General features: G+C 35.5%; 1 protein-coding gene across 3 annotated transcripts in view; it reads left to right on the plus strand.

The window, feature by feature from the left end:
• FBXW7 (F-box and WD repeat domain containing 7) overlaps positions 1 to 21,062 on the plus strand; it is a 230,417-nt gene that overhangs the window by 131,339 nt on the left and 78,016 nt on the right. For 2 of the 3 annotated variants that reach the window (XM_040472344.1, XM_040472348.1), the window contains exons 2-3: positions 2,915 to 2,964; positions 3,622 to 4,203. In XM_040472344.1, coding sequence (XP_040328278.1) covers positions 3,691 to 4,203 — 513 coding nt within the window. In that variant the 5' untranslated portion in view covers positions 2,915 to 2,964; positions 3,622 to 3,690. The remainder of the gene's footprint in view (positions 1 to 2,914; positions 2,965 to 3,621; positions 4,204 to 21,062) is intronic. The other variant, XM_040472334.1, reaches the window with a different exon arrangement.

Here is a 21,062-nt window from a genome sequence, read left to right on the forward strand (position 1 = left end):
TTTATGAATACCAATAGAAGATGAAATTTTCATTCCTATTTTCCATTCCAAAACTGGGTCAGAGAAATCCAGTCTAATATATATACTACTTGGACAAATTTTTATGTAAGTCTGTCAGATATTTTTAGCCTTTTCAAATATTCTGGGATTCCTCTAATCTGACTTTTAGCTGTGTCATTGTATATTTTATATTGTGCTTTAAATTTTATACTGTGCTTTAAATCTGATTCTTTTACTTGGATTTACCATTTTTGACCAGGTCTGTTTGTAAGAATCTGTATTATTTTGAAAGCTATCTCTATGCCATGGTTGTAAATATGAGTCAGTTAACTTTATTGGCTTAAATTAAGATACTTTATTCTCTGTTCTTCCCAATATAACACTAAAGTTACAGAATGATAGTGATTTGAATTTTTGTTTTCATAATTGGCAACAGAAGTGTTCACCATTGACCAGTACTAGTACTATTTTAGAAATGCCAGTCATACACTTTCTATTTGTTGATAGGCTGACTGCTTACCAACAGTCTCCTCCCTACTTTTCACATATTCTTTATGATTAGCTTTATGACCTTTGTTCTTTCACCTTTTGCACTTTATGAATTGCTTTCAATATGGCATTTAACCTGTTTCAGTCTCTTAAAAATTTGCCTGTTAGGTTGGACACACAAAGGGCAGTTGGTTGGGGTTTGCATTATCCCAAGGTACTGACCCTGTTATCGTGCTGTTCTATGCATAAACATCCAAGTGAAAAATGTTCTGTTAATGTTAGGAGAGCTGACTTTAGATACAGTTATGAAAGCAAGATTTTGATTGTTTGAAGGAAACCTATGAATAGTAGATTTACCTTATATACATTAGGATACTATATATATTCATTTGTGTAGGTCAGTGTTTTTCAGTGTGTTATTTTTAACCTGCCTTTCTCTAATGTTTTTATAGTTTGTCTTCTACATATACTAGCCAATAAGACTTTGATGACCTTTATTTTCTGTAGTTTTTTTAATTTTAATTTTTTGTAGAAAACAACAGATATGTTATTTAATGTGCTTTTCCTAAGACCTACTTTCCACCTCAAATAGAAATTTTGTTGTTGTTCTTGTCTGAGTTGTAAATAAGAACCACTTGACTTTTTAAAGGCATATTTAGTATGTATTACATCATAGCTTATTGATTATATTTGATCATCGAAATCTCATGCACCTAGGAAAGTTTCCTTCTCTCTCCCTAAAGGACTATTTCATACTTCTTTCTTCAAATTTCTAACACTCTTCTCCCAAGATCACTCTGATGATGATGACAATGATGACATTGCTTCCTACTTTAGAAAGAAGAAGGAAAACAGTTGAAGGAATGAGTAGAGAATTTCCAAAGACTTCTACCTCTGTAAAAACCCACCTATTTCCAGCTGTTTCCACATTGAAAAATATGGTAAAAAGAAATAAATTTAAAGTACCTGTGATACCACACTTCTTTTCTATCTTTTGCCATAAAGTTTCCATTTTTTTTTAACTAAAACTAGTCCTCCATTTTTGAATTCTTTCCCATCATCCCCTTTTAATTAATTAAGAAGAACACCACAATTTCTTCTCTTTCTTGATTACGTTTCAAACTTTTTGTTTTGTACCAGATCACTCTTGTTAATATACAGATACACTACACTGCTAGGTCTCCAGTCTTGAAGAATAAAAAATTTTCTTTTAATTCTGTTTTCCCTACCAGTTACCACTTCCTTTTGTTCTTTTTTGCAGCAAACTCCTAACTTGTTTGTACCTACCATCTCTGTTCTCTTTTCCTACTCTCTTAAATCTACTTTAATCAGAGTTCAACTAACAAATTCCTATTACTAGTGACTTCCATGTTACTGAATCCAATGGTCAATTCTTTCTGTTCATCCTACTTGATCTATCATCAACAGTTGTCATTTTATACTTTGTCCTTCGGGGTATACTTTCTTTACCTGAATGTTTCGAAGATACCACCCATTCCCAGTCCTCCTTGTTAGTTACCTTTGTTGGTTAGTCTTCTCTTTGAATGTTGGAGTGTCTCATAGCACAGTCGTTGGAACTCTTCTCTTTCTATACTTAAACTTCTAGTTGTAATTAGAATTAAAGAATTTTCCCCCCACACTACAGCTTATTTCTTAGCAAGTGTAGATTATAGAAAGTAAAATGAAATATTGCTATTTTAAAGCTATCTTTCAGACTTTCAAACCCCATTTCAAAACTTGCAGTGAGAACTGAGGCACTTTGGGAGATTTACCATCTAGTGGCAAGGGATCGAAAAGTAGATACGGCTGTTTTAATAAAGACCATTGTGATATAATGTAGTTATTCTTAGGACATGATAGAAGATGTATGTTGTATTTGTTTTATCTCATAAACCTATAAAGATATTTTTAAAAGGAGTTTTATATGAACTTGGGCAGTGAATTGGCATTATTTTATATGACCTCAAACACGTCCATATAGGTATCTGCAAAGGGTGAAATTTAGGAATGACCATTATGAAAAGATTTTATATCAGATCAAATTTTAGTGTCAGTCTATAAAACTTTTATAAAAGCAAATGTGTCTGATATATAGCATTTGAAAATGTAGTTAAAAAATAAGTTTTAGGTGCTTACAATACCACTGCCCAAAAGCAGTTTGTATTTTGAAATCTTGTATTTATGCAGTTTAAAAATCATGTTGTGATCATGTAATTTCCCTTAGCATAATGTAAACATCCATGCCCTCAAATTTTTAAAAATGAACATCGTGTTTAGGAATTGCACTATATGTACCCCATCTCATGGATTCCTTTTCTTGAACGTTTGGGTTTTGATTATTTTTATTTACATTTATTTTTATTTTTTGCTTTTGTGGATAAAGCTGCAGTGAGCATCCTTTGCATAATTTTTTTTTCTGTTTTAGGATTACTTCCTTAGGATAGATTGCCAGAAGTGGAGTTACTGGGTCAGAGGGTATGAACTTATGAACTTTTTTTCCTTTTTTAAAAAATAAAAGTAAAACTTTTTGTTTATTTACTGTCCATTCAATTTATATCATTGTCAACAATGAAAATCATAATGAATTATACTTGCTGCCTGTCGGAAAACTATGTCTTAAGGCAAGGTTCTATGATCAGAGAAGTTTGGGAAATTCCAAAGGTAAGAAGGCCTTTTTATCTTGGTTTACCTCAGCATTTCCTGAACTTAACTGAGCATTGAATGGTTTTTTTTTTTTTTTTTTTCCTTCTGGCATCAAGTATTTTATAAAAACTTCTGGAAGCTTTACAAAAGATATCATTTATGAACTGATTTAAAATTGAAAATGATTTTATTGGTTAAATTATGTTTTGTTGGTCAAAGCAACTAAATTATCAGGCTTCATTCTAAAATTGTTTAAAAGATTAAAATAAAGCTGTTTACTATGTGATTTTTGTGTCTGTCTTTGTAAAGTGTCGTAATTTCTACATTTTAAACTTTATTGATTTCTAAAGAACATCTTAATGTCTCCATGGCATCAGATACTTTATAATCTTTAATGAAATTTGGAATATAGACCTAGGACATAAAAGTGGAAGATAATATAGATTGAACAAACCTTTTTCTCCCCCCCACCCCCATTTTTCCCTACAGAATGTGAAATCCTTTGCATCTTCTGATAGTCTAGCCAAGGTCCAAGAAGTAGCAAGCTGGCTTTTGGAAATGAATCAGGAACTGCTCTCTGTGGGCAGCAAAAGACGACGAACTGGAGGCTCTCTGAGAGGTAACCCTTCCTCAAGCCAGGCAGATGAGGAGCAGATGAACCGCGTGGTAGAGGAGGAACAGCACCAGCAGCAGCAGCAGCAGCTCCGACAACAAGAGGAGGAGCACACCGCAAGGAATGGTGAAGTCATCCGAGCAGAACCTAGGCTTGGAGACCAGAACGACTCCCAGCAAGGACGGTTGGAAGAAAACAACAATCGATTCATTTCGGTAGATGAGGACTCCTCAGGAAATCAGGAAGAACAAGAAGAAGACGGAGAACATGCTGGTGAGCAAGATGAGGAGGATGAAGAGGAAGAGGAAATGGACCAGGAGAGTGATGATTTTGATCAGTCTGATGACAGTAGCAGGGAAGATGAACATACACATAGTAACAGTGTCACAAACTCCACTAGTATCGTGGACCTGCCTATTCACCAACTCTCCTCCCCGTTCTATACAAAGACAACAAAAGTGAGTATATTTAGTTCACTGTTCCCCTGAGACGTTTACCTGTGCACATTCATTGTAATGAAACTGTCCTCACGCTCTTTGTTATTACCACAAAATTCATCATCAGATGTGTAGTAATAAAATGAACTAATTTTTGTTTTACAGAAAGTATTAGAAACAGAAGTACTGATAATGGCACAATCTTATTACAAATGGAGGGAAGGGTAATTGATCCTATTACTATGAAAAATCATTAATATCAAATTTTACCATAAATTTTATCCCTAGGACGGGTGTTAGTAGTTTGTTTGCAGCGGAGAGTGTTGCAGTGAAACACGATTTGTGTAAATCAAATCGTAAAGAAACTTTTCTTATTTACAAAATGCAGCTGCTGGGGTGGGCTGTGTATTCACAGGTGCCACTCCAAGGCACAAGTTATTGTCAAGTTTCTGCCACCACTTCCCTTATCTGCAGTTTTTGTTTTCCTTCCCATTCCTAGAAGACAGCTCTGTTGTATGTGCCTTCTTATCTCATTCAGCTAGTAGTAGCCCATGGAGTTAGCCATAGTCTTGTTTCAAAAGGTAGGCAGACTTCTGTCTAAACCAGAGAAATCTTATCAACTCTGGGACTTGTTGATTAATCTAGTGCTAGAACAACATTTCCATTGGATGCAGTCCTTTGTGGCTATGCCAGAAATTAAGGACTGAAGTATACCAGTCAGTCATACTGTCTGTCATCTTTGCTACTAGATAGGCAGGGAGGTCCTGAAACATTGAAGTCGACTGAGATGGAAGGAGGAAGTGATTGGGCAGTTGCAGTAAATTTGGAATTGCCGGTGCTTGTTTGGGATGGCATGTGGGCTTCTTTCCTCAAAATACTCCCGGCTACTCCTTAAAATTGTGGTTATGACAAAGGGTGGGGATTGTAGAAGAAAAGAAGCAGCATTATTTCTCTCACTCCCCAATCTTTCTGTTGTAGTCTCTCCCCTTCCCTCCCAATCGAATATAGTAAAAATGAAATGATATAGTGCCTGGGCTTTACCTCAAAATAATACTGAAGGGGAGAAAAGGAGACAGTATAGATTGGTCATGAGTTGCTGATTGTTGAGGCCAGGTTACAGAGATTAGGGTGGGGTGGCTCATGAGTATTCTTCTGTGTGGTTTTCAAAGTATGTTTAAAATATTCTATAATCGAAACATTTTTAAGTTGTAATGAATATGAACACACATACACACTAACCCTAGAAAATGATAATCAAAGTTGTAAATAGGAGTTTTCTTTACATACTTGGTCTTGTTGACTAGCTCCTAAGTCAAGTAAGTGCTGACTTCTCCTCCTCATTGAATTTTATTTTCTCTGTATTTTGGTGCTGTTGAAATTACAGGAAATTCAATAAGACGTCAGGTACTTTTTGCTGGACTTAGGATTTAATCAATATTTTAGGCAGTGTTGCTATCTATGGTCTAAATTTAAAGAGGAGAGAAAGTGAAAAGAATTATATTCAGAATCAATGAGTTATGTAACACAACCCCCCCCCCCCCCACCCGGCTTCTATGCTCATAAATCTTTATGTTTGCATGCTGTTTGGTTCTTTATTTATCATTTGAAAATTAGATAAAAATCATGAGTGTCCATGTAGAATAGACTTATAAGTTAAACAGTTCTTTGGTATGGAATATTTTCATTCAAATGATAGCTTACTTACTTTACAGACATTAAAATGAATAATGCCCATAGTAGTCTATCCTCTTGTTCTTATTTGCTTATTTTAAAATTTTATAGTGAATCAGTGATTTAGCCCATAAAAAATATACAAACAGATGTAACATCGTCTCCCTTAATGTAACTTGACCTGGAATAAAATGTCTCAGGAACTAGGTTTAATACTTGAATTGCTGTATCATTTTTGCTTAAGGTTGTGAAACTTTAAACTCCTTCTAAAACATGTTTATCCCTAATTTACCTAGCCTGTCTGCAAGTTTAGATTTTATTTAGTTGGTTTGAGAAGGGGCTGACTTCAGTAGTGATTTATATCCATTCTGCCATCTCTGTCTCAAGGTGTTAAAGTGTTTTGAATCTCTACCCCTAATAGCTACAGCCTGCTTTGTTGGTAAGGCTAAGACCTTTTACAATGCAGTCCACCCAGCTTCTGTACCCCAGATCTCTTGATCTCTCCCCTTCAAGGTTACTACATTAAAAGAGGGGGTTTCTACCTCTCTTTTTCTTGAGGATTCAAGTGGAAGAACGGGGCTTAATATTTTACTGCATAATCTTGTTTAAGAAAGAAGTTTAATTGAAACTAAGCATTGTTGAACAATGCAAAGCTATCAGTGAGTTCTGCTATATTTTAAAGACAAGAAAGCCAGCTAGACAAAACATATAGTTTTCCAAAAGGAGAAGTCATTAGATTGTTCTGTAGGAAAACTACCAGTACACAGGTTTGACAGATGCTTTATCTTTTTTTTCCCTTCAAGATGAAACTGTAAACAGAACTTTTAGGTGTATTTTATGTAGTTATATTGTTACCTCCTTAAAAACAAAGTAACAATTTTAAGGCAGTTTTTTCCTAGTGTCTCTCAGGTCATGAAATGCAAGATATTGTGCAGTCCACACAAGGCCACAGGAGTGGACTGAGTACTAGCAACTGCAGGGATAGATGTGTATATGTGCATGAGTGTCTGTGTGTGTGTGTGTCTGTATAGGTATGCTGTGTACATACTTTTGATATGTTGTTTATTTTGAGGTCATTTTCCTTCACAAATATGGCAAGAAGAATATAAACTATTTGACTGCCAAGGCAGCAGTGCCCTTCTACAGTGAGGTATTTTGAGCTTCATTTGGCCCATTTTCCTTTTTTCTATTCTTGAAACTCTTCTTTAGGATCATTCCCAGAGTGCTTTATTTTCTCACCAATACTTTACAGATGTCACCTGTTACTTCATTGCTTAAGAAGAAAATGTCGGTCACTCATGTATATAATAAATCTTAATATAGTAAGTAAGGAAAGGCTCTCATTATTTCAAATATAGAACTGTAGATTGCGAGTAACTTGTTTTGTGAGTGTTCCGCAAGACCGGCAAACATTTCTAATACATTTTAACTTGATAAACGAGCAGTGTCTTGCAATACGAGTACCATGTGATGCCAAACGTCACATGATCACAACTCGCTTTGATATACTTCCTAGTGCTTTGATTACAAGCATGTTTCCGGAATGAATTATGCTCCCAAACCAAGGTTTTATCATATTTTTATTTTGGAGCAGCTTTAAATTTTGATCATTCTAAACATAAAACACTTCAACAGACTTTACCCTTGGCCACAGTTTCTTTTAAGTCTTTTTAAACTGTGACTTTTAAGAAGAGTAGTGGTATAAGAATCATTTTTAACCCCCCCCCCTTTTAATGTTAAAATGGGATTAGCCTTTTACTTTACAGTTTTATCCAACATATCTTTCACGTGTTTGTTTGTTTTTGGGGGGGGGGGTGCAGTTTCTTAAATATACCCTGGCGCCAGCTATACTTACTTATTCAATCATTCCTGAACATGCTGTATATGCAAATATATTAATGAGAAAATCCACTTTTGGTCTTTCCTTGCCTTGGTCTTTTCTTTGAAAACATACTGAAACTATCAAAACTCATAGGACAGTCTTTTTTCCCCCCTAGTCACCAAAGATTTGTTCATATGGGAACCTACGTAATAATGTACATTAGAAATTTCAGACCATCTTAATGTTAAAAGTCAAGTGTAAGGGCAGTCAAGAACTGGTATTTATTAAGCCCGTATACTGTTTGCAAGTTCCTGTGATAGATAAGTAAGTAGAAGTTACAGAGAGACCAAAAATGACACTGTAAGTGACCAGAGATTTTAATCCACATCTGCCTAATTTAACAAAACAAAACAAACAAACAAACAAACAAACAAAAAAACCCCACACCTTTCTTTCCATGTGCTATGCTGCCCCTTATGGTAGAATTTGGAAAATATTGCTACACAAGATTTTCAACAGAACTACAAGTCTATTCAGGTTCTAGACTCTGGAGTGTGATAACTTTCTAATACAGTGTCGCATTTGAAATCATTAGGGCTCAGTTAAGTGGTTTTCTGTGTGGTATTTAACAAAAATTATTGAAGATATAAAGGTTCAAGGCTAAAATTGTAACAAGAAGAAATGACAGTGAAATTTGAGATTGGAAAACAGGTATCACTTTTCCAGAGTACACCAAACCTGTTTTTAACCAAGAGTTCTGTGCTGTCTATTTCTGTAAATTTGACTAGTCTGCCTATAAATTCTAAAGTCAACTTGCTTCCTCAGATAGGAATGCTCATCTTTTCAGTTTTAACTCCCTCTGTACAGCCTTATATTAAAAAAATCTTGGCGTGCCAGGGTGGCTCAATCCGTTAAGTGTCTGACACTTGGTTTTCACTCAGGTCATTATCTTATGGTTGTGAGATTGAGGCCTCATTGAGCTTGTGCTGGGTGTGGAGCCTACTTCAGATTCTCTTTTTCCTTCTTTTGCCCCTCCCCTGCTTGTGTGTGTGTGTGTGTGGGGGGGGGGGGATCTTGTTTTCTAAGGAGATGCCCAGCCCATACATAAAACTCTTTTTACATGTTTAATGCAGAGTAGCAACTCATTTTCCACTAAAATGAAAAGCAAATGAGGTTACCATTAGACCAAGTCTTTTGTATTCTCCTGATGTTTTCATGAACAAAACCATGCTTGAGCACCAGTTTCTGCTTCTTCCATGCCTGTCTTGTTGTCTTCCATCTGTTGTCACATAATTTTGTTCCTTAACCTCAAATTAGTCTATTTTTTCCCATCCTGACTGTTAGATTTCTCCTAGTAACTAAACAGCTTTTTTATCCTTTTTGCCTCAAATAAGAAATAAATGTCTATTAAAATTGACAAAAGTCTGAGGCTTTTTCTTGTTTCTAGATTCTAAACAGTAGAGAAATTGGGCACATTGATCACTAGGGGACCAGATTAGGGGATCAGAATGACAGTTTTGTTTCTAGTCTTCCATTCTCCAACCACTCTTTTGAACAAGAGCTCCTGAGAAACTTTGTAGGACAATGTGACTAACATCTGAAATCTAACAGGCTGTAAATTCTATTCTGTTGAATGTAGAGTTCTAGAGAGTGATGTCTGCTTCAGGAAGTCCATAGCCTTCCTTGTCTTGTTCTTGTTAAGACAAAGAACTTAAATTCAAATTCCGTTAGGTGTAAATACATCCAGAGAGCAACAAGAGCTATGTAAGGCAGTCATCTTGAATAACATCCACTAGTAAACATAGCCCAGTGAATAGAGCCTTGCTTCCCACCTTTGTGAAGGAGGATACCATAGAAATATTCACTTTGCCCAGTTTAACCCAATTTTAAACACATGGATTTGGGGCTCCTGGGTGGCTCAGTCGGCTAAGCGTCCAGCTCTTGATTTCGGCTCAGGTCATGATGTCATGGTTTGTGGGTTCGGGCCCTGCATCGGGCTGTGCGCTGACATTGCAGAGCCTTCTTGGGATTCTCTCTCTCCCTCTCTCTCTGCTCCTTCCTCACTTGTGCATGCATTCTCCCTGTCTCCTGTCTCTCTCAAATAAACATTAAAATTTTTTTTTTAAAACTTTAGGAAAAAAAACATGTGGATTCACTCATATGTGGAATTTAAGAAATAAAACAAACAAGCAAAGGCAAAAAAGAGAGGCAAACCAAGAAACAGACTCTTAACGACAGAGAAAAAACTGGTGGTTACCAGAGGGGAGGTTGGTGGGGGGATGGGGAAAATAGGTGATGGGTATTAAGGAGTGCACTTGTGATGAGCACTGGGTGTTGAAGTGTTGAATCATTAAATTGTACACCTGAAAATATTACACTGTGTGTTAACTAACTGGAATTTAAATAAAAACTTTAAAAAATAAACATGTGGAGAGGATAGTGGAAGTGGAGGGAAGGGGACACCCTGGAGAAGATGGGTTTTCCCTTAAAGTGGTAGAGTGAAAATAACTTTTCAGATTTGAACTTGAATTCTGATTTTGCCACCTATTATATGACAGTGATCTCATGGACTGTTTCTTTATCTGTAAAATAAGACTATAATACCTACTTCTCAGGGTTTTTATAAGGATTAAGTAAAAAAAATATATATATATATATATATAAAGCAAGTAAGTACTGTAGTGCCTGGGACACTCAGGTGTCAGTTGACAAATGAAGGCTTGTGACCTTATTTCTGTTTATATGTCTCCTATCCCTCACCCTTAATCTCACAAATACACTTCACTCCCCACAAAGGAAACAAGTCTTGTGTTTTTTTTTAATGACCTTTAGAGTTCAGTCATCATATCCCCCTCTAGTGGAAAAAAATATAAATAGATAAATACTTGAAAGAGTATAGTTGTGGATTTGGAACAAACTGTAATAAGCTGAACCCATCTCTGATAAAAATAAAAATGTGACATAAATTTCCAAGGGAATGCTATTCACAGATCTTCCCAGTTGATAGGTATATGCAATTTCCTTTAATTAGAATTTGTCAGGTTTCTCTAAACTTCATTCTTTTAACACATGTTTGTTTATTTTTAAGGTTTATTTATTTTTTGAGAGAGACCAGAGACAAAAAACCAACATTTTTATTGGTGATGGGGAAGATGGTATGAAGAGGATAAAGGAGTGTATATCATCATGGGTTCTGTTTTCACTTTGCTGGATAACTCCAAAATTATGTCTTGAGCGCTCCTCATTCACCCAAGCCTCAGTCCTGCATTTCCAGTTGTCTCTTGGGCATTGTCATCTGAGTGATCCACTGAATGCTAAAATTACTATTTCTTCATACCAATTTTTAATTTTCCTCCTCAGATTTTCTGGTCTCTGTTAGTATCCTGATTTTCTTCTGGTCCTTTGGTGGAAAAATGGTTTGACTTTTTATTATCTTCTAAACCTATAGGCCCACTGAAGAGTTTAACAGACTTGAATACTTGGTCTTCCTTTTACTTACCCCCAGGTGTTTGTAAGATCCAAATTGGACAGTCCGTGTTTAAAAATGTTAGCAGCATCTTTGCTTATGTTTCTGTTTCTTTGCTTAGGCTACAATGTGATGTGCTTGACAATGAATTAGCAGTATGAATGATTGGATGAATTTTTTAAAAAATGGATTTTTATCTCTGTATGGATTAGTAACCTCAATATAAATATCTGGTGACTGATTTCCCACTAATGAAGTCAAATCCATAATTGGACATTTGAAGTCTTTCACAATCATACTGTAGTGTCTTTCTACCTGATTTCATTTCCATGGATCTACTTGCTTTTAATGATCCCTGTTTCTCTCTAGCTGGCCAGATCCTTCAAACCCAGGTCTGATTCCATCTCTATTTTTTATATCTTCTTAGAATTAGAAAAGTCATTTAATTACTTTTTGATTCTTTACACAGTTCATTTGGTATTGCCTTATGACTTTTGGGTAAGTTCTGTCTTGAGTTGACATTTCCTACTTTTTTTTTTTTTTTTTTTGAACAGTAGAAATTTGATGTATTTGTCTCTAGTGCTAATTTAGGTTGAGAGTTACAATTCGCAAATTGTAATGTGAAACAATTCTCATTTCACCTCTTAAGATGTACCCAGGCTAGACTATAAATTATAAATAAGCATGGCATTTAAATTTAGATTAAAACTCAAATATGCAATATAAAGATAGTTACATTGAAGAATGTTACAATACAATTAGCCATTCTAGGGTAAGACTCTCCTGAGAAGTTAAAATTCCAATTTAAGAACCATATTGCTAAGATGCAGAAATTAATTGAAGGCAACTTCTATAACCGTTAGCAATCATCTCTTTGAAGAAAATTTAACAACAGGAAAATACTTAAAAATATAATGTTTGCTGAAAATATAGAACTCAAAACTGTGTATACAGTATGATCCTACTTATGAAAGAAACATACATTAAACCTGTATATGCATGGGAAAAGATCAGGAAGAAACCACATGTTAGGAATTCCCTCTGAATATGGTTATTTCTATTATATATTATATACTTTTCAGAATTTCCCAAGCTTGCTACAATAAGCGTATATTACTATGATTTATTAAGAAATAAACTGTATCTCCTGGGAACTAGTTCATATTTTACTTAGTCCTTTGAATAACTTCCATAATAATGCTCCAATAGAAGATTGAACAGAAAGGACCCCTCATACAGAAGGGCATTATATAATGATATCTTCATAAAAATGCAACTGAATATACTGGAAAGCAATGAACTCTAAGAGTTCTTTGTGTAACCAATTCTTCGTATCTCTGGAACTCAGGTACCACCCTGGCAATTTTCTAAGGTCAACTTCCCACATTATTACAAGAGTAACAGTTAGTATAATAGTACCTTTTTTTAATTTTCAAGACATTTATTTATTTATTTATTTATTTATTTATTTATTTATTTATTTATTCAAAATGTTTATTTTTGAGAGAGAGCGTGAGTGAGGGAGGGGTAGAGACAGAGAGGGGGACAGAGGATCTGAAGCGGTCTCTGCCCTGACAGCAGCCAGTCTGTGTGGGGCTCAAACTCCCGAACTGTGAGATTATGAGCTGAGCTGCAGTCAGACGCTCAACTGACTGAGCCACCCAGGTGCCCCAGGACATTTATTTAATACGTAGTTTCTTTAGAGAGTTACTTAGAATAGCCTTGACAGCAGTTTTGGCTGTCCATGAAACGTGAATATCATTTAAAAATCTTTCTATAGGCAATTTCAGAGTCTTTTAAAACATACTTCTAAAGTGCTCTACCGGGAAGTCACCAGTGCTTTCCCTCCCCTCCGCTATTCCCAACCCCGTTTCTTCAAACTAAGTAATGTATTTAAACTGCTTAGGTTTTTCCTCCTAATTTTAAGCCTCCTGAGATAATGTCTGAATGAGAGGGGACCTTTGAGGTCGCCAAGTCCAAACTTGTGCCTTTGGCTTTAGCAGTAGACTTGGGCTTCAAAATGAAGTCATCACAAAGAAAAACTACAGTGTGAAGTAATGTATTTTTAGACAGTTCTACATGATGACATCTGTTACTCTTCTTTGGTCCTTGTTCTTCCATCTAGAGCAGTGACGGCCCTTCTTCTAGAAGACTGGCTTTCATATTTACCCATAATCTTTTCTCCAGATTGAATCCCTTCAGTGAGTTTTCCAAGGTCACCCTCCTTGTTGCTCTTCTCTGGACAGGTTACTCTTGAAGTGTTATGTCCCATAGTCGACGTGGTGCTGCTGACATGTAGTAGAGCCTGACTATTACTGTTCCTGTTCTGAACCTCATCAATATAATGAAATAGCATTGATAATGATATTAATAGTGATAATAAACCATTTATTGAACACCACTTACTCTGTTTAGGACATTGTGGTACATTCTTTCCTTATAGAATCTCATCCTGTTATGTAAGTTCTAATTTTTATCCCCATATCAGAGATGAGAAAGAAGAGGTAAAGTAATTCATCATTGGCCAGTCTGCTGATTAGTAGTAGTGGAGCTAGGATTTGAACCCAGATATCATTCTGGGTCCAGATTGCAATTTGTTAAAATTTGAAAATTCAGTGAAACTGTAATTTTAGGAGGAGGTGGACTGTTGACTAACCCATAAAGCTACCACCCTAACATTTGTTTTCATGCCACCAAAAGTTACCCCAACTTAATCTCTGCTCCCATGGTATATTTAGTATGACTCATATCACATTGTATTAAAATTGTTTTGCTGCCTCCCTGTTATTCAAGTCCTTTGACTTCTTATTTATCTTGCCTAATAATGTTTGTCAGGTATAAGATGCCCCATTACCTAATAACTTGTCAGTAAATAGTGAATAAAGTTACATATTACTTAAAAGTCCTTGACTACATGGATACGTATTTTGCATGAACAGTGATCAGTGTATATGCCGTTTTGTATTCCTGCTTTTATCAACATTTATGTGCAGGTTTTTATGTAGACATAAGTTTTCAACTCCTTTGGATAAATACCAACAAGCATGGTTGATAGATCATATGGTAAGAGTATGTTTAATTTTGTGAGAAACTGCCAAACTGTCTTTCAGAGTGGCTGTACCATTTTGCTCTTCCACCAGCAATGAATGAGAGTTGCTATTGCCAGCTTTTGTTGTCAGTCTTTTGGATTGTGGCCATTCTAACAGGTGTGTTGTGATATCTCATTGTAGTTTTAATTTGAAATTTTATAAAGACATGATGTTCAACATCTTTTCATATGTTTATTTGCCATCTTCTTTGAGGTGTCTTTTTAGATCTTTTTTTGCCCATTTTTTAATTGACTTGTTCATTTTCTTATTGTTGAGTTTTAAGAGTTCTTCATATATTTTGTTCAGCAGGCCTCTATCATATTGTCTCTTGTGAATTTTTCTCCCAGTCAGTGGCTTGTGTTCTCATTCTCTAGTCATTGTCTTTCACAGAGCAGAAGTTTTTAATTTTAAGGAAGTCCAGGTAATCAATGATTTCTGTCATAGACTGTGCATTTGGTGTTGTATCTAAAAGTCATCATCATACCCCCTCAGGGCCATCTACATTTTCTTCTATGTTATCATTTAGGAGTTTTCTAGTATGTGTTGTGTATTTAGGTCTATGATCCATTTTTTAGTTAATATGTGCACGTGCATGGCCAGTTGTTATGGCACCAGTTGTTGAACAGTCTTCGCCCCATTGTATTATCTTTGCTTCTTTGTCAAAGATTAGTTGAATATATTTATGTAAGTCTGTTTCTGGGCTATTTTGTTCCTTTTTGTTTGTGTGTTTCTTGTATCCACAAGATTTTTTCTGGGTAACCTGTGGGAGTCATCACTGGATAGCTCCTCTCTGTTGCATCCCAACCCTCGAGTGTATAGTTTGGGCAGGTAATGTTAGGCAGACTTCTGGAAAGAATAGGAGGTAAGAAGAGCTATCTGTCTGCTCTCTCTCATTTACTAGGCATAATCCTTGGGCTCATCCACCAACCTCCTTGAGCCTCAGTTTCTTCACCATTAAACAGGAATAGGGTAGCTGTCCTTACTGCAAAAGTGTTGTATGGAGTTTAAATGAGATGATAAATGTGAAATGCTTTGCAAATTTTATTTATTTATTTATTTTAGCATTTTAAAAGTTTATTTATTTATTTTGAGAGAGAGTGCGCCAGCAGGGTAAGGGCAGAGAGAGAGAGACAGAGACAGAGAGAGAAGGAACAGTGTGGAGCCTGATGTGGGGCTTAAACTCACAAACCATGAGGTCATGACCTGAGCCAAAGTCATGATTGGGGTGCTTAACCGACTGAGTCACCCAGGTGCCCCTGCTTTGCAAATTTGAAAAAGCCGTACAGACATAGGAGATGATCATTTTTATTGTCCTCTTTATTTCTACGTTAGGTGACATGACCACAAACAAGGCAGGGATATATCCAGTGTTGCTCTTCGTTTATTTTTTCTTATTCATTTACTTTTAGGGTTTCTTTTTTTCCAGTCAAGATATGCATCTTTGCCCTTGTGATCAGTGAGGGATTCCTTCCAACATGATAAGAGGTGAACGTAAGTGCAGATAAGCTCATTATTGCAAGTTTCAAGATCTACTTACAGTGGAACACTACTTGTGCATTATCAAGAAAGCAAGTTTGGAAAGGAAATGACATTTTCCTTTTTGATTTGTCCTCTTACCAATACAACACTGTCTTGATTATTGTAGCTTTATAGTAAGTCTTGAAGTTGGGTAGTATTAATCTTCTTTGTTCTTCTCAGCCCTTCTGGGTCTTTTGCCTCTCCACATAAACTTTCGAATCTGCTTGTTAATATCAATAAAATAACTTGCTGGGATTTTGATTGGGATTGCATTGAATCTGTAGATCAAGTTGGGAGGAACTGGCAACTTGACAATATTTAGTCTTCCTATCCAAGAACATGGACTGTCTCTTTACGTAGTTAACTCTTTTTTAATATCTTTTATTAGAATTTTGTAGTTTCCTTCATCAGATCTTATACATATTTTATTAGATATACTTAAGTATTTATTTTGGGGGGTGCTAATGTAAAAGGTAATGTGTTTTTAATTTCAGATTTGCCTGTTCATTGCTGTTACAGGAAAATGATGGACTTCTGTGTATTTACTTTGTATCCTGCATTCTTGCTGTAATTGCTTATTAGTTCCAAGAGTTTCTTTCTTGATTCTTTCTGATTTTTGACATAGGTGATACTCTTATTTATGAATAAAGGCAATTTTATTCTTCCTTCCTAATCTGCAAATCCTTTATTTCCTTTTCTTGTCTTAACTGCATTAACTAGGACTTCTAGTATGATGTTGAAAAGTAGTAGAGAGTGGGGTGCCTGGGAGGCTCAGTCAGTTAAGCATCTGACTCTTGGTTTTAGCTCAGGTCATGATCTCACAGTTCATGGGTTTGAGTCCCACTTCAGGCTCTGCACTGACAGCAGGGAGCCTGCTTGGGATTCTCTCTCTCCCTCTCTCTCTGCCCCTTCCCTGCTCACACGCACATGCTCTCTCTCATTCTCTTTCTCTCAAAATAAATTAATAAACTTAAAAAAATTGATTTAAAAAAAAGAGACAGAGAAGTAGTAGTGAGAAAGAAAATCCTTGTCTCATTCCTGATCTTAGTGGGAAAGTTTCTTACCATTAAGTGTGGTATTAGTTGTCAGGTTTTTCAGATGTTTATCAGATTGGTGAATTTTTCCTCAATTCCTAGTTTGGTAAGAATCTTTGTATCTTTTATTCTTTTAAAGGTAATTATTATATGTATAATATGTACAAAATTCAAAAACCTTCTTATTTCCTTCATCTTGTTTCTACCCTACTCTCTACCTGAGAAATGAGGTTTATTTGATATTTCTGAGCATAGAGGAATTTGGGTTACTTTGATATCTTCGCTTAAGCTTTTTCCTCATCTTTTAAATGTCTTCTGTCCTCATCAAGATCCATTCAGAGCGCACCTTGTTTAGGAATATTTCATAGAAATCTGAGCAAAATTCTGGATCTCCATTAGCTCTTTGTTTTTAACTTATATTGTGGTAATTATAGTCACTTTTTTCCTAAAATTTATGTGTATTTAGATTGTTGACAGACCTGATTCTCTGAGATTCTCTGTGTCTTAAAGGACCTTGTACTCTGCATACAGAAAATGCTTAAAAAACTTGAACTTTCAGAAAACAAAATCTTTATGTATTTTGACAAACACTGTCCAATTTAATCCTGTTCCACTTAATGTAAACATTTATAGGTTTTTGAACCTGAGGATAAAACTTTAAATTTTTCCCTTTTAGATTTTCTAATTTGTAATTTTCCATTGTGCCTCCATTCTCACTCAGTTTCCGTTTCACTCCTTCTTAATGAAGGATTATTTCATCACCAAGATTATTATTTTATCAAGATTCTGTCTTCTAGCATTTTCTATGTTCCTCCCAGTTCTGTAGTTCTCAATGCATATGTATCCACATCCAAATAATTAAATCAGTGATATTTTCGGTGAGGAAATGAAAGCTAGGTTGAGACCTTAAAGGCTAGGTAGGAATTAGTGTTGTGGGAGGCTATAAAGAAATGAAAATAAGGAATCATAACTTTGAATAGTGGCAGAAGTTTTAGAAATAAGTATAGAGCCTTTCTAGGTGACTCTTTGAATATATTCCAGATGTCTGTGTGGGTTTATATTGGGCAAGTTTATTTAAATTTTCTTTGTTTACAATTTGTTTCTTAATGGTTTGCCAATAGCTAATGGGTACTTTAAAAGATTGTTTACAGAGTTTCCATGGCATAGGCAACTTACCTTCCCTTGACATTTAGAGGACTGATCTTGGTGCCAAGTACAGGAACTTCACAATATCTTCCTATAGTTTCTAAAGTTTTAGCTTGGAAATATTTTTTGCTTAATGTTACATGAAGTGAATGAGATAGCAGAGAGTTTAATTTAGATTTTGTTCATATACCAGTCACCCCCTCCCCATCTTTTCCTCCCCAAAACTTCAGTATGTAAAAACAATATTTAAAAAAATAAGGCAACATAAATTTTAAAAATATTTACAAATCTATAATAAACTTGGGTCCATTTTGAAATTAGTGTTTCACCAACTTTAATTTAGACAGTAGTTATTGATTACTAAGCCTTTTATCAGTGATTACAATCTTAAGAATCTTATTAACAAGATTCTTTTCTGCTTATAAGTCTTCTTTTTAGTTTGACTCTTATCCTAGAATCTCAATCCTTCTTTGACTTCTCTTCTGGGGAACAGTTTTCATGTATTTCCTTGCTTTGTTTGCTATATTGAATCTCTTATCTATAAATTATGATAAGAGAAAAGCCAGGTTGGATGAATTGTAGAAGTAGAACACAGAGAAAAAGTATGGTTAGAGAATATAAATTAGCTGTGTTTTAAATACCTAATTTATAGTCATGATACTATTATTTTTGTTTCTTCTTTGAAAATGGCCTTAAATTCAGTGCTATTTAGTTTTAACTGAGAAATGCTGTTTGTTTGTTTGTTTGTTTCTATTTAGCATTGGGATTTTTTTTTTTTTTAAACCTTTTCTTTTTTTTTTTTTCCAACGTTTATTTATTTTTGGGACAGAGAGAGACAGAGCATGAACGGGGGAGGGGCAGAGAGAGAGGGAGACACAGAATCGGAAACAAGCTCCAGGCTCTGAGCCATCAGCCCAGAGCCCGACGCGGGGCTCGAACTCATGGACCGCGAGATCGTGACCTGGCCAAAGTCGGACGCCCAACCGACTGCGCCACCCAGGCGCCCCTAGCATTGGGATTTTTTAATGGGAAAATGTTTAAAAGCATTTCAGAATTCTTTTAGTGAACACTCTAAATGTGGGTAGTAGTTTCAAAGAAGGCACAGGCAAGTAAAGCCACAAGAGGTACAACTTAGGTTTTTGTGGAAGTCATACATGAGTATGTTTAAGCATATTTAGTAAATCAGAGAAAGTTTACTATGAAATATCATATAAGAATTAAGAATTCATCTGTTTCTTCATTGAACACTAGAGGGCCATATAGTACCTTATTGTTATTGATTGAGCTGCTTTTAACGTATTTAAATATATGTAGTAATTGCTTGTCTCTCTTCTACTTTGTGTCCTAGTACACTGTTTCTTGCTCAGAATTTGAAAATAATATTTAGAGTGGTTATGTGCATTGATATGTGAGATACCTAGAATTGTCCTTTTTTATTTGTAACCAGGCACTGTATATCTTTATCTGGCTGTTTTTAAACAGCAATAACAACAAAAAGTGAAGAAAGTAAACGTTGGGATGAGTGTACATAAACTTTGCTTTGAGAATATAAGAATGTTTTTAAGAAATTTCTCAAGTAGCTGCACATAAATGCAATAAAACCCAAAAGTCTTGTCATTGTTAACTGCTCTGGGCTTCCTCAACATACATGTGAGGAAAGAATGATCCCTCCAAGCTATCGACTCCAAATTTCCTCTTGTGTGAGCATTGAAGGTAATTTTGCATGGTGTAATCACCTCAGCATCCTGAACTAAAAAAGAATATTTGAACAGATGATTGTTCTTCCTCATTTTCTTTTGGTTGCGTGGGGTGAGAAAATGAAAACTGTAATCCACAAGGTCCAAATATATCTGATGAATGAGTGTGGAGAAAGTCATGATTGAGCCAGTAAGATTACTCAGGCTCTTAGGAACTGCTGGGTGTGTGTATGTGTCAGGACCCACGTGCACGCTACTGTGCATGTGTGTCTTCCCAAAAAAGTGTGAATATTCAGTTAAAAAAACCCATAAACATTGTACAGGCTCCAGAAACTGGCTTTGAGTTACATTTAACCTATAGACTACAACTGATCTTATTCGTCTCTTTTTTTTTTTTTAATTGAAGTATAATTGACATATTGATCTTTGATACCTTGTAAAGAAGTTCAACATCTCAAGTAGAGCCTTGGTTAAATTTTTATTTCTCCCCCTAAATATACTTTAAAGAAATAATGACAAGTTATTATTTATTGTGCTTATCAGTTGTCATTTTAATTTTTATATTATGTTTTCAGAAGAGAAAATAAGGATATTTTCTCTTTAGCTACTATTTTTACTTTTTGTAAAGAAAGATTTGGTAGAACTCAATGAAACACATTGTTTACACTTAGAGGGGAGCATGTAAGAGGATTCATGTGACAGAAGGGGCAATAATACATTTAAAGACTTAACCTTATCTTTTGAGTTTCTCTCCCTTAGATATGTTAATTTTAATATCTTAAATCGTTATCTCAAATTAGTACTATAATGAAGTGATAAATTGTAGTCTTTAGTTCTGACTTTTCCTGAGGAGATAGTCCTGTTGAATACTGATGACCTTCTATTCAATTTAAATTTTTTTTTTTTTAACATTTATTTATTTTTGGGACAGAGAGAGACAGAGCATGAACGGGGGAGGGGCAGAGAGAGAGGGAGACACAGAATTGGAAACAGGCTCCAGGCTCTGAGCCATCAGCACAGAGCCCGACGCGGGGCTCGAACTCACGGACCGCGAGATCGTGACCTGGCTGAAGTCGGACGCCCAACCGACTGCGCCACCCAGGCGCCCGACCTTCTATTCAATTTAAAATCATTGCTTTGTAAATGTATTCTTTAACTGATAAAGTTATATTTTCTTTGTGTTTGCGGCGTTTTTTTGTCAGTCTAGTTTTCTCAAAACGTTTATTGCTGTCTTTTTGACAGACATGAGCTTAAGTGGTTAAACACTGAGCTTGAATTCTGATCTTTTTGTTCAGGTGATGAAATTAGCTATTCATAGTATAATCTACTTGGTGAATGTTCTGTGGTCCATAGTATAAAACAAGTAAAAAGAAGAGATCAGTATCTGGTTATGGTGAGAGACACTTGAATGGCTTCTTCCTTGAGGAGAGATATTAG

Source organism: Herpailurus yagouaroundi, unplaced genomic scaffold (genome assembly GCF_014898765.1).
Source record: "Herpailurus yagouaroundi ecotype Mexico unplaced genomic scaffold, PumYag 28, whole genome shotgun sequence".
Taxonomy (NCBI): Eukaryota; Metazoa; Chordata; class Mammalia; order Carnivora; family Felidae; genus Herpailurus; species Herpailurus yagouaroundi.